Genomic DNA, 14,034 nt, shown 5'->3' with positions numbered 1-14,034 from the left:
GTTTCATTGTTCTTGTTCCTGATTGTAAAGTGTCAGTGTTTTGAAAGGCGCTTATGAATAAAATATATTATTATAATCGAACAGTATAACGTATATTTTTCAATGGTAAATCATATTTACGAGGTACATGGAATGCAGCATTCAGGTGGGTAAACGTGACGTGGCTTTCCTCTTAAACCGGAAGAGATTCAAGTTCTCGTGTCCGAAGAGCTCCTAAAATCGTCACATTTCTTCGAAGAAAACAGCTACGGGGATAATGTAAGAAGTCATATTGTTCCGCAAACTTACTACAAACGTACACGGCCTGATTTGGTCAATGTGTCGATGTCTTGTTTGCTAAACAACTCCCAGCTTGATATTACTAGCTTACTCAACGAACAGTTTTGAGCATTTTCCATGAAGATGTGTTGTATTTTTGGACAGGATTTTCTGTTGCTGCCGTTACCGAGTACAACTTAGCTTCCTATGTCCACAAAGATGAAATAATATACAGTATACACTTCATTTCATACCATCCGTGTTCCTTTCATTCCTTTGCTTTTCTTAATTACCTTCCTTCCCACTTTCAAGGCCCCTTGCCTTTCAAACTGTCCTCCCACAGTTTCCAAGTTAATCATTTTAAACGGATGTCCCTATTTTATGTTGTACATCAAATGTGGTATCTGTGGTCTGATTTTTTTTTTCTTGTCAGAATGGTGACAGACGTGCAGTTGGCCATCTTTGCGAACATGCTTGGCGTGTCCCTGTTCCTGCTGGTGGTGCTGTACCACTACGTGGCCGTCAACAACCCCAAGAAGCAGGACTAAAAACCAGTCGCACCCTGGGCAGGTGAGTGCAATCTCAGCAGCAGCCAACAAGGCATCCTGTTAGGTGATTATATGAAACCGGGGTCAACTTATTATCGTATGATTGGAAGACAAAACTTTTGAACCTCTGAAAATGAAAATAAATGGAGAGCATGGATCCAAACAATACCAGTTTTAGTAGCAGATACTGGCCCAAATGCTAGGTCAAAATGGAAATACACTTGAAGACTCAATACTTTATTTTTGTTACCAAAACAGTGAGGCGCTCTACAAAGAAAAAAATGTAATGTCATCAATTTTTTTTTCACTCTGCAGATGGGAATCACAACCACCTCCCCTTCCCAGGAAACAACAATTCCCCTCAAATTTCCTGAGGATTGTGCAAGAGTTACTTCTTTTTCAATAAAACATGCAAAGAAATTTCCTTTCCTCTACTTTTATCTATAATCATGTTTTGTGCAGCGTTTCCCAACCCTTAAGCGAAGGCACATACGAGTACTTCAGAAAAAAAAATCTCACCTCATGGTTGATTACATACCATTTGTAAAAGAGCTTTTAATTGTTCTGCTTGTCAAGATAGATACGTGTAGATATCGATGAACAATGATCAATTTTAATACCTGTAGAATAATTTTCAGACAAATTAAATCAAATTAGGTAACTACTCTGCAGTGGTTGGGAATGAGCGTATTCACAGATTTAGTGTATATTAATCATATTTAGTCTAGAATGAAACCATAGTAAAAGAAAGACGGACACATAATGGTGACAAAATACTTTTATAGCATAATATTCAACACTTAGTGGTTCACAGAGAATATTTTACATTGGATGTATTTTTCTTAAAATTAATCACAGAAGGATGAACAAATGGTGGAAGTTCAAGCAAACATCTTAACAAATTTCAGCGGCGGCGCTTGAGCGGAACTCGCCGGAATCTATGAAAACACACAAAATGCGAGACAATATCCAACGTGTATAAAGGAGCAGCATTGAAGTGAATTCTTATAGGCAACATTTTACAGAATGAGGTTCGGTAACAAGGTGCTCATCACTCAAAGGTGTGCACAGTGGTATCTTGACTCATGAGTTTGACCGAACTCAACTTCACTTTGCTCGTCGATCTAATCCTCCCCATTGAAATGTCATGAATTTTTTTGCAGCCCCAAAAGAAAATATTAGAGAATATAAAAGTTTTTTTATTGTATACACTGCAGTATTCGTGTGTAGCCCCTGGGTTATTTTAGGTGCGCCTATTGGGAAATTCCGCCGGTCCGTTAAGGGCAATAGCACAGGTGGTGGTAATTGACCACCTGGTTAAGGGGTGAGCGAGTGGGTTTGTTTCGAGAAGAGGAAATGTTTGTTAGCCAACGGTCGCTCATGTGTCGAGGATCGAGTCAGTTTAGCTCCCCAAAACTCTGCTTCCACCACCAGTTGGAAGTGACTTTTACGAACAGATGGCAAACCGTGGTGGGGTGAATACACAACTCCACGCGTGTTGTTGAGGAAGGAAGCTATTCCCTCGCCGTGGCCCGCTGGTGACATTATTTCCACATTGAACAGGCCTGCCTCAGTCCTTGCCAGTGTTCTCATTTGAGCGAGGGCGATCTATTTTCTTTATTTTTTGGGGGTGGGGGCAGATTTTGATAATTGCCAGAAATAATTCAGATAACCAATTATTCAGCTATTTAATTAAACGTATAATAATTTTTTTGTTTGTTCTTGGGACCCACAAGACTGACAAAAAAAATCTTTGAGGCACTCATGAGTTCAAGGTGCCACTAAATTGTAGGTGAGCATGTCACAGTACAGTGTTTGGTGAAGATATAGAGTGTTATTAAATGCAGGTAAACGCTGCTTGGTTATACTCACTGTGGTGAAGGCACTTGGACCTGACAACGACAATACGATTGCACTCAATGATACGGAAATATACATGACACTCACTGAACACTTCATGAGGAAGAGATGAAACAGCCGTCGGTTTTAAAGTTAGCGCTATTGGTCTGACGAGGCTATTCACTGCCAGCCCACAGGTTGTTGAGGAAATGCGCAGTACCCAGATTGGCCTTCTTAGCGCTCGCTATTTCACAACATGGGTTCGGGCGGTGGTCCTCTTGAGGGATTTACACGTCTGCTGCTTGCTTCGGTCGTCATCAGCTCCTGGAGGGCACAAAAAAAAAAAAGTAACACCACCTTAAATGAGAGTTGTTTTTTAAAAAAAATTGTGATTTAAAAGATGCGAGTTAGTTGAATCGACAACTTCAGAATGAACCAACCGTTCTTGAGTTAAAATTGTAACCAATGATAAATGTTGAATCACCTTTTATTGGCGCAAAGTACAACTAGCTATGGTGTATAGAGCGTGGTTGCGCTTGGGGGAAAAAAACCTTAAATGTAAAGGCTATATAAGTTGTTTTCTCTACTAGCCATCATGCTTTTCAAAATGCCACCTTAAACGAAAGGCATTTATACACACAAGTCTTAAAAGGGGAAAAAATGGGTCAAGGCCCATCTTTATTAAATCTACAGCTCAAAATACCATTTCAAATAAAATGCACATTTATACAAATACCGGTAAATGAAAAGTGCAAAATGTCTTGGGGGGGGTCAACTCTTGTGAGTTACCTTGAATGATTCCGTTGGGGCGGTTTTTAGCGAGGCGCGCACCGGCGGACACCCCTGCCTTCCTGATGCGCACACCTGCATGTGGCTGCAGCTCGCACCTGCACGGGTGGTACAATGTTCAAACTCCACAATAGTCGGCCATGAATCATGTTTTGTTGTTTGCTATCGTGTTGTATGTACATTTAGTGAAGTTAGCCTGAACTTTGCAAAGCACTTTGATACTTGACAGTCATAAAAAGGCATCATACCCATCGTGAGTCTTGCCAGTCAGTTCGTTATAGATCAGCAAAAAGTATTGATGCGATGGAGTTGGTGCAAATTCAAAATTGTGACTGATAAAATGAAGTTCGTCTGTAAAGATTGCAGAGCATTTGACGATCATCCTGAAATGTCACCCAAGAGCCAAATATCCCAAATGTTGTGAGTAGTGTAAAAATGAAAATCAAATCAAATTTTGGGACTCACTTGCTCACTTTGACCGAGGCCAGGATGTGCTCGGGCCCACAGTCTTTAGCAGCCTATGACAAAGACAAAGACAAACGTAAGAACTCTCAGCAAAACCCAAATGTACGTTTAAAAATGAGTTGTGGAGGCTGACCGCTGCGGCGGCGGCGCGGTGGCCGACGTTTCGGTTTCCTCTTCCGCTTCGGCCGGCACGTGCAGGTAAAGCTGGTTTGGACCAGGTTGCCGCCGAGCCTGCATGGAAGTCTGCACAACTCAGGACTGGTGGGCACACAGGGAAAGTAAAAAACAAAAAAACAAAACAAGCTGGAGTCAAAAACATGCTTTGCAAACATGTGACCTTTTATTTAAAAGCAGCACAAATGAACATTTGAGTCATCTGTTAGAAACAATTAGCACAACGCTGAGGCAGAGGAAAAGGCTCAAAACTTTTGATGGTATGTTAAAAAGTGAAGGTTTTTACTACAAGTCACAGTGAGAAGCTTAACTAAAAAGTACTGCAAGGCAGTGCATTGCCAGTAAGTAAGCTGTCCCAGCATCCTTGCCACATAGCCACTACATTTTACTGAGATCAGGGAAGTTTTTATTGTGAGCTACATACAAAAAAAAATGAAAGGGGGCCCCCCACTTCATTTTATGTCAACATATTCTATGATGACAAACATAATCAAAAGGAGGGGGGGGGGTCAATTTCACCTTGGTGTTATCAGAGCTAAGACTAATTATATTGTAATGTTTGCTTTTATGAAAATTGGAAACATTTTTTAAGTAAAAAAAAAACTAACAAAAAAAGCGTGTCCGTAGCTTTAAACAAAAAATATTTTTTCTCAGAACCGTTTATCATGAATCATGTTACATTTTATTAGAATATGCAGCGGACCTCACATGGATCCGTGGGGGACACCCCTGACTTCGTTCATTTACATAACATGTTCGCTATCAATCCAGTGTTGAAGATAGAAATAGACAAATATATATTTTCAGACACGAAAGCAAAATATGACAGATTCCCAAATAGAACCCAACAACTCACGTGACAAGACGCAAGGTCACAACATTTAACGTCACTTCTACTAGTAGTAGTCTTTGTGCACTGATGGTGCAGGATACACTACTCGTTCCAAAACACAACGCATCTTGTGGACAGTCCTCATATGGACCACAAGGATAGGATGTTTGCTAAAGTGACAACGCTCACATTGACACACAAGAGACCACAAAATACAAATAAGTTCTAATCATGGGGGAAAAAAAACACCTTGTTGCTATTATGTGAAAAATGTACAGCCATTTTTTTTTTGAAACACATAAATCTTGTGTTACCACTTGAACCAAAAAAAAAGGCCCTTTTAGTTAGCAACAGTGGTGGACAATATGCAAAACGATAATTAAAATCTGTAAAATGATGACAGTTCAGTTTGCAAAAATGTGAACAATTCAATCACAATAGCTCTCAAATCACAAAGTAAACAAAATTATTTATACTTAATGTAAATTTAGCAGCACTTCACACGAGAGAGAATCTCAAGTGCGAAAGAGAAAGGCAGTAAAACCGCAAATAAATTCGTCTCTTAAATTCTGTCATCTTTTGAAATGAGCCCATTCTTCTATTTTTGTCAAATTATTACTTTTAAATCTCAAAATGATTTACTTCCCTCTCAAAATTGGAACACTACATTTTCATTTACCCTGAAATTATGTTAACATCGATTCTTTTCAAAGTAATCTCATTTACTAAACTAAATGTATTCAGTTATTCTTTTGGGTTTTTTTTGTTGCATGCAACCTTTGAAGATTCATGTTATTTTATCCTAATTTATGAGTCGAGAAAATACTGCTTTCACCCACCTTGAAATGTATAATTTTGTACGCTTAGATAAAAGCATAGAAATATTCTGAACTATTTTACCCCGCGACACAAAAATAAACACTGAACAGCGGTTATGTACACTGTAACATTATGCGGTGTTTGATTCATTTATTAAAGGTTCCATTGTGTATTTGCATTGTTTAAGTAGTATCAGTCCTTAGCATCAATGAAGACGCTTACGAATTGACTCAATAATTTAATCCTTGGTTTCTCTAGCCGGCGAGTTGTTGGCAGGCGGTGGGCCCTGCAGGAGGCGCGGGCCGAGCTTAGAGAGGAGCCCGGCCCGGGGCAGCGCCTGCAGGGAGGGCAGGAGTGCCGACAGGGTCGGGGACCGGAGGGAGTACACACCTGCCATGCTCGAGGAGACCGCCGCCCCCGCGCACGACGACGAAGAGGAGGAAAGGGGGGGTGAGGGTGGTTGAGGGAGGCAGGTGGGTGCGTGGCTGTTGCCGGGGGAACGCAGGACGGCGGGGTGGGGGTGGTGAGGAAGCGGGCGTCTCTTCTCTGCAGTTTTGGCGTCTACGGAGACAGACACACCTGCTGACACATGCGGGAGTGGAGGGGGGGGCATGCTCGGGCCGTGCTGTCGAGATTTCACTGAGCCACGCTCCCAACATGCTGATCAGCCAATCGAAGCGCGGATCCAACGCCGATAAAGGTTAATCATTTAAAACTGTCAAGAATCAACATCTTCAAATCCAAGGTAACCAATGTACTTGTATCTGTAAAAAAATGCGAACATACCAGAGGTCGTAGCAATTTGTTTTGGTATTATGCAATGTAGTCATCACATCGCCACTGGAATACCTCAAGAATCAACACCTTTGTCTGAAGTTACATACTTCTGTCAAATAATGTTATGTGGCATTCATTTGGAATCCCTCGAGAACCAACAGCTTTTGTCACCTTCAAGGTAGGCAATGTTCCCATATGGTATGCGAAATGTTTGCTTGTAAACCAAGAAAATGCTAATGAATGCTTCGTTTCATTCTCTTATGCAGATCCAGCAAGCATCAACACCTTCGTTCGGCAACTCACCCCTTGCGGGCCCGGCGGACTTGTGGCCGCCGCCTCGCCCGCTGCCGCCATTGCTGGCGTGGTTCTGCGAGTGCGCCCGCGGCGGGGGGCATACGAATGTGAAGCTGGGCGAGCTGGGCATCTTGGGGGAGGGCGTCAGGCTGCTGCTGCTCTGGCTGTTGCAGCGCACCCTATCGAAGGACCCTTCGAGCAGCTGGCCGCTCAGACTGCTGCCATGAAGGTTTTATTGTTACCATAATGTCAGTGCCATTTTCCATGAGCCTTTTTATGCAATTTCACTTCTGTATGTCAGCATGAAGCTAGATGATTTTCATGAGAACAAACAATAGTTTTTTGAGCATTTTGTTATTTCAGTAAGTCAGATAAGAGTTTGAGGTAAGCATGCTTGCATCTTATTTGGAGAATAATAAGAGTAAGTGATAAGGAGTTGAGATTTCATGTGCATGTGCGTGAAAACTCACTTGAGGAAGGTCTTGGGCGGCGATGCCTTGCCGGGGTGGTGCGCCTTGTTCGGCGGGTGGGCGCTCGGGGCTTTCGTGTTGCGGATGTGCTTGAGCACCCATGCCCGCAGGTTGCCCAGGCAGTTGTAATCCGACAGGACCAGGCGGGGCCACGGGTTGCACTCGGCCATATCCAGCGCCGAGATGGCCACAGCACGCCCCACCTAGTGGCGGGGCGACAGTCGCAGCTCTAATGCTACGTTGTAGTGCAAGACTGTCATCTCCAGACATGATGGAGTGCGGAAAAACATTTTTGGAAAATAATCAAATTGAGATTTATTCCCCCGACCCCATCAATATTGCAATTCGGATTCAATATGCGATTATATATTTTTAAGGTCCTCCTCCTATGTCTTTTTTGTGGTTGTCACCTAGTGTACCTGTTCAAAGATTTCCGGCGTGTACTTGAGAGGGAACGTCGGCATCATCGGTGGCGTGGCCCGCCCGTTGTCATGGCACGCTGCCGGGATGGGGTTAAGAGCCTTTCCCGTGTTGTAGTTGCACTCTAATGTGTAGCTAACACAACAGCGAAGAAATGCTTATTTTTATGATCTCTCAACCTTATGTGACATCACCCACGTATTTTACCTGTGCAGAATGCCGATGCCTTTATGAATGGCGACGCGGCCGCTGCCTTCCTTCGACTGGCCGTCCCGTTTGTCCCGTGCGTACATGTTCTTCTCGGAGAAGTTGCAACCCAGAAAGTCGAAGTGTGGCGAGTTGATGGCGATCAGCCTCGGGTAGAGCATGTTCTCCACCTGTGCACACAGGGAGCAACACGGTATGCTATTTTCTGCTTGGCTGCAACCCCCTTGGCAAGAAATATCGCATCACGACGACATCAATTTAACCAGTTCTTACTAAAAAAAAAATAATAATAATCGTGCAAAATTTAAATGTTTTCTTCTTAAAATTCTGATTGTTTACCTGCTGGCTCTCATCAGGCAGATTGTTTCCGTACATGAAGCAGCCCCGCTTGGAGGCATGGCCGTGCAAGTCCACATAATAGGCCACGCCGCCGTCCTTCGGCGGAAGGGATTCCTGCTCCTTCTCTTTTGCCACCAGTATTGTAGGTGGTCCCTCTTTCGGTGGCTGTTGCGGTCCGTCCGGCGGCACGGCGGCCGCGATGATCTCCGAGGAGCTGGACGAGCTGCTGACGTCTTCCTTTGCCATCAATCCATTCTTCTCCGTCACCGAGGTGAGCTCGGGTTGCGGGGGCGTCGCGTCCTTAGCCGCATTGCGCTGGTTCAAGCTGACTTCCAAGGCAGTGAGGGCAGGAACCTCGTGATCGGCATCCTCGACGTGAGGTTGAAGGGTTTGGACGTCACTGGGAGTGGCCTGGGCGAGGGGGGCACTGGGCTGCGCCTTATCGTGTGTCGTACGGTTGTGCAAGTGATGGTAGAGCAGCAGTGCTTTGGCGGCGTAGATGGATGGGTGAAGCTCGGGGCTGGGATTCATGTACTGTCTGTTCAGGTTCACGCCCCGCGAGTCGGTCCTGCGCATTCAAAACAACAGCTAAACTGCATACTGTGCCAAAAATACACTAATTCCGTGAAATCAGGAGTTCATTGGTGAAATCGATCTTCCACTGTTGCAATGCAAACTTGTAAATTTATTCTCAAAATACTTCTGCCTTTGTCTGTCTGTCTCCCCCGCCAGTCCACTCCTCCCGGTAGTACCTTCAGTGTCTTATTACAAAGAAGTGAGGTAAGTTGTTCTGACCTGTAATGTCCTCGCACGACGCCATCTGGGTTGAGCATGGGGATGAGCTTGAAGACGAACATGTTCCTGAGCGCGTGAGCCCGCGGGTCGTCTTTCCGCAGGATGAAGTCCAGGAAGCCATTGAAGACAAACGAGGACGGCGTCTCTCCGGGGTGCACGCGGCTGCTCAGGAAGAACACCTGCCAAGACCCATGTTCAAAAGTCACGACAAATAATGTGAGCAATGCGTGCAATTTGGGTGACAAGGGGTTTGCTTATAAGGTTATAATAAAGGATGGCGCTACACAAAAGCTAAGGAATGGTCCTTAGCGCCCCCTTAGTATTTGTACCTTTTTGTTCTCGAAGCGGTGAGGTCTCGGCGTTTCAGCGTCGGGGAAGAGCTGCGGCAGGCGAGGCTCACGCTCGTCCTGCATGCCGCTGCAGTTGGTCACAGTGAGCAGGTCCACGCGGTTGCCGTCCAGAGAGCGACACAGCAGCTCACGCCGGTAGTAAACCTCATCTGCGGGGCTGACACGCACAGAAAACATTGGGACCATTTGTCTTGTCCGAAAGTATACTGTACTTGTGACTTTTTGTCAGTAACTTTCTTTGTAATCGTTTCATGAGTTTGCGGTGTTACCTGGAAGGACCGAGCCGTGCCGCGCGACGGTGGCTGTCGTCCAACGACCGCAGCATCTCCTGACACTCGGCGTACGAGAAAGGGAAGCAGAAGGAGAAGAAGGTGGTGGCGCCTCGAACCTCCAGCAGACGGTGAGTGAAGGACAAGATGAACTGGTTGCGAACAATCTGAAGAACAAGAGGAGCAAAAGATGCATTGTTAATTCTGTCACTCTTTGATTAAGCGTGTTTGGTACCTCAGTGACGGGTCTGTCTCGGACACGCTCCCACTTGTTCTTTCCGGGGAAAGTCCGTACGAGAGGCGCCATGCCTTGATTGTAAAGCTTCCTCTGGTTGTTCATGTTCATCACATTGATCTTTAGCAGCCTTCCAGGCGCCACGCCCTGCACGCTGAAGTGGAACCATGACCTCAAATACAAAACCATTTGTTAAAGAAATACAAACGCTGTCTTTCAAAACTTTACTTGAAATATGCCATCTATTTTTAGGTAACTAAAATTTTCCTGTCAAATTGCAACTTCCGTTTGTGACTTTCACAAAATGCTAACTTTCTTGCCAAACTGGGGCTTCTTTCTCAAAACCTTTTGGTCAACAAAACTGCACCATTATTGATTATTTCCAATGTTATTCATTTACCGTCTAGCGTTATACAGTGTAGTCACCTGTTGCCGTTCTCGTGTTCCGTGCCGGCACAGTCGGGGTGCGTCCACACGTTAAACTCGTAGTCGGGGATGTTGGAGGCGCATGCGGCCCCTACGGGGGCCGGAGCAGCATCATTAAGGAAGCTCGTTATGTGCTTATTCACCTTCTCCACACGGGCCAGGTTGCCTGAGTCGAACTTGGAGTTGAACACGATGTTTCCAAAGCGAACCTCCATGGCCGCGTTTCCTCTTCGAACGCTTTGACGCCCCACAAAATCTGACGAACCAGCCGCCAAAAATACAGAAAAAGTTAAATGCATGGATGGTTTAAGGAAGACTTTCTGCTTTGAAGGTTGAGCTTGATGTTTAACACGGTACAAGTCAATGGTTCACAAACTTTTTAGAACAAGTTGCACCTCAAAAACAAATTACTTGGCTCTCCAAGTATCAGCAGTAAATTATTGTATTATGGTAAACCTCTAACATCATGCAATTTAAACTGTTACATGAGTGTGCTTAAATATTGGAACTAAAAATACCGAAATAATAAATGCTTTAAATGAAGTTAAATACAACTGAACTGTACTTAAATGCACTGCACTAGATTAAAAAATGTTTAGGCCACTGTAATGTTTCATTTCATTCAGAATCTTTTGCATACCTCAAGAGGATCATTGCCATGAGTTGGTACTATTGGAGGGGCGGGGGGTACAATTACAGCCTTTTCTCAATATGATTCCCAAAATATAGTGATTTTATTTGGATAAAATTGTGATCTTTCTCCATTTTCCACCCCATGTGATTGGATCAGATTTGAACGGGTGGGTGTGACAATGTAAACAAGCAACAGCGATACCCAGAGGCGGGGAGAATAACTACGACCAAATAAGACACATTTACTCGACGACACTCATTTATTTAACACAATGCGATAAATGTGTGAAAATGTGACGAGTACGATTGTTTCCAACTAACCAGCTCATGTTTATCCGGCAGGGCACAACAATCGCGATGGTTTGGTCCCACCGCCGCCTCCAAGACGAACAGCTGATCCACAAAACAGGCTCAGGCATCGGGGGTGGGGATTTAAAGCCTCTCTCGCTGTCTCATCCGTCGGACAGGAGGACCAGAGGGTTTGATTTCTATCCAGTCAGAGCATTAGACTTTTACATGGATGCAGCTTTCCGATGTTTGGTCCTTGAACGCTACCTGAACGTTACTAAGCTACAAGGGACACATTAGCTACCCAGCTAGCGGTCATTGCTAGGAAGAAAGACCGTCGCTCCGGTCCTAATTCACTGTGCGTAATCTCCAGATCATTGTTGGATATTAGCACGGCCGTGTTCTCCGCAACGCACGAATAAATATCGATTTTATTTATTAGGTCATCGCTCGACATCCTTATGTTTTGATGTCATGTCTCCGTCCTTTTTTTTTCCTCCTAACTCTGCTGTCGGTCGCTACGACTGATGCGTTCCATGAACTCCGGGAAATGTTAAAACGGCCGGAGTTCAAAAACGTGTGCTGCGTTCATTGACCACGTGTATGTTTTTGTGGAACGAGGAATAAACGCGAGTTGGATGAGAGTATGCAACATCCACTATGACTAATTTAATTGATCTCCTGAATTGATTATGCAGTCCCACAATGATCGTGCCAAATACAGGTATGCCTGGGGTTGCACGTCTTTGACTCAATTACCTGTCAAAATGTAAATTAAAGCCGGTGTTCAGTGTTCCTTTGAAGCACCTTTCTCACGCCGCATCTTCTTTTCACTTCATACAATCCACCTGCTCTGGTAGAGAAAAAAGCTAAACTCATCCTTTCAGCATGCAAACCCGTTTCCCCCCCCAATTACTCTACCTTAAGTGACAAAGTTGAATGTGTAAAGGTGCAATCACCTCCCGGAAATACGAGTGACGTCTTCCTATTCATAACTATTTTACAGAGCACTCTTGCTGTTGCCAAAGCGCAGACGTATGTTGCGTTCACCAACATCATGCAACATTGAGAACTTCTGTACAAACGGGAATGAAACGTTCAGTTGTTTCTGTGAAAACCACTATAGCAGTCTTCCTCAACTGGTGGACCGCGATCCACGACCGGACCGCCGACCTCCTCTGTCCGGACCCTTGGCAAATTGTATCAAATAAAAAATTATAAAGTGATTTTTACGTTATACATTTTATATTTTTGGACTATAATCTGCACATTACCGCGATCGCTTGTTAAAATTATCCGTTGTATTCTTTGCGTGCACTAACAGATGTAATGCAGAGGACCTGGCTGAGCAGGGCATGTCGGCGATAACGATGCGCTGATTGGCTCCTCTGAACTGAAGGTGTGGCCATACATAACCGTCAGCATATACGATGCGCGAATTGGCTCCTTTGAACTTAAGGTGTGCCCATACATAAGCGTCAGCATATACGATGCGCTGATTGGCTCCTTTGAATTTAAGGTGTGTCCATACATAAGCGTCAGCACGCGTCTTTCCCAATACACACACATTCAAAATGGATGATTAGGGGTGTTCACACGGCAAGATTTGGTCCGGTGCTACGACGGGGCTGCCCCAGTAGAGCGTTCACACGTGCAAATTAGCTCCGGCGTAGCCCCGGAAAACAGCTTACACCGGACCAAATTTGATCCACCTCAGGGAGGTGGTTTAAAAATTTGCTCTAGAGCAAATGCTCGTTAGCGAAGCAGCACTGGTGTAAATTTGCACGTGTGAACGCAACTGGGTTAAATTTGCTCCAGAGCAAATGCTTGTAAAGAGTTTACGTACGGCGAGAATGCGTTGCTTTCGTGCTCTGTCGGACTTCCGTCATGTGTTTGTTTAATAAGGACACAAGACTTTGCTGGTAACATCTTTCCTTTTGTAGAAGACTGGACTGTCTCGGAGTTGTTTGTGTAGTTTGTTCATTTGTTGTGTGTTCACAACCCCCCGCTCCCCATCTAATTTATTTTGTGATTTCCTCTCTTGATTTTCTGCTTGGCGCATTACGTGTTTGCTTTTCTGAGTGTCATTGAAGTCATCGTTGATTTACGTTTTCGGGGGCGGTCACTCTCGAGCAGAAGGCACGGAGACAGAGAAGGAGAAGGACATGCCTGTCCAGTAGTCGCTTGAGTTGTGTATACGTTTTAAAAAGAACCAACACGACAGCTCATTTGTTTTCTGTCGTTTTGCCCCGCTGCAGAAACTGCCGTGTGAACGCAAGTGGGGCTGCACCGACGCTGTGCCGGTGCAGACACGCTCAGCGGCTTTGTACGTGTGAACGCTCCACACAATTTGCTGCGGTGCAAAATATATCGCAACAAAATACATCGGTGCAGCGCCGGAGCAAATGTGTGCCGTGTGAACACCCCTTCTCAGGCTGTGTAATAACAGACTAGGACAACAATGACGTCCCACCCATCCTAGAGCAAGATCCAGCCATGACATCCCATGACAAAAGTGTGCACGCGATTTTATTTTAATGGTTTAATTTATGAAAAAAATACGACGAAAATTCACGATTAAAAAAATGTAAAAGAGTCAATGTTACGGCACCGTGGCATACTAACACACGGTAGTAACAGGTCTGGGCTTCAAGTACTATAGTTCAGTGGTCCTCAACTAGAATTTGCTGTAGGTCCACTTTTTTTTATTTATTAATAAGACCAAGGTCCGATCCCATGCACGGCGGTCATGGGGAGCAGGGCTATATGCCCATTTAGTATGGTAAAGCTAAGCTTATACAAATCAA

The 14,034-nt window shown here is 44.5% G+C and overlaps 2 protein-coding genes across 3 annotated transcripts; one reads left to right on the top strand and one right to left on the bottom strand.

Annotated features, from left to right (window-relative positions):
- Positions 1-245: 245 nt before the first annotated feature.
- LOC147187687 (dolichyl-diphosphooligosaccharide--protein glycosyltransferase subunit 4) lies at positions 246-1,226 on the top strand. The gene is made up of 3 exons (XM_086100544.1): positions 246-258; positions 692-828; positions 1,122-1,226. Exon 2 carries the CDS (start codon positions 693-695, stop codon positions 804-806), a length of 114 nt encoding a protein of 37 aa, XP_085956670.1. The 5' UTR covers positions 246-258; position 692; the 3' UTR covers positions 807-828; positions 1,122-1,226.
- A 343-nt stretch (positions 1,227-1,569) lies between these two features.
- Positions 1,570-11,406, bottom strand: LOC147187686 (cytosolic carboxypeptidase-like protein 5). Of its 2 annotated transcripts, none has more exons than XM_086100783.1 (16): positions 11,261-11,406; positions 10,307-10,562; positions 9,881-10,052; positions 9,646-9,812; positions 9,356-9,533; positions 9,027-9,205; positions 8,232-8,799; positions 7,893-8,062; positions 7,685-7,820; positions 7,266-7,468; positions 6,805-7,013; positions 6,115-6,285; positions 4,033-4,157; positions 3,900-3,952; positions 3,435-3,532; positions 1,570-2,969 (listed from the first exon to the last, which is right to left on the bottom strand). In XM_086100783.1, the coding sequence occupies exons 2-16, from the start codon at positions 10,519-10,521 to the stop codon at positions 2,890-2,892; spliced, it is 2,724 nt and encodes a 907-aa protein (XP_085956909.1). In that variant the 5' UTR covers positions 10,522-10,562; positions 11,261-11,406; the 3' UTR covers positions 1,570-2,889. The 2 variants fall into 2 exon arrangements, with proteins under 2 accessions (XP_085956909.1, XP_085956910.1); XM_086100784.1 differs by having other exon boundaries at positions 6,805-7,010.
- Between the last annotated feature and the right edge of the window lie 2,628 nt (positions 11,407-14,034).

Source organism: Hippocampus guttulatus, chromosome 20 (assembly GCF_054856545.1).
Source record: "Hippocampus guttulatus isolate MCC_2025c chromosome 20, RoL_Hgut_1.0, whole genome shotgun sequence".
Taxonomy (NCBI): domain Eukaryota; kingdom Metazoa; phylum Chordata; class Actinopteri; order Syngnathiformes; family Syngnathidae; genus Hippocampus; species Hippocampus guttulatus.
This window is presented reverse-complemented; position numbering and strand designations above follow the sequence as displayed.

Bases quoted from the DNA above. Each gene is read 5' to 3' on its own strand.
- LOC147187687 (XM_086100544.1), top strand. From the start codon at position 693: ATGGTGACAGACGTGCAGTTGGCCATCTTTGCGAACATGCTTGGCGTG.
- LOC147187686 (XM_086100783.1), bottom strand. From the start codon at position 10,521: ATGGAGGTTCGCTTTGGAAACATCGTGTTCAACTCCAAGTTCGACTCA. The intron at 10,053-10,306 runs GTGACTACACTG...TTTGTATTTGAG, and splicing joins GAACACGAGAACGGCAACAG to GTCATGGTTCCACTTCAGCG. The intron at 4,158-6,114 runs GTGTGTACTCCC...TGTGCCCACCAG, and splicing joins GGTCTCCTCGAGCATGGCAG to TCCTGAGTTGTGCAGACTTC.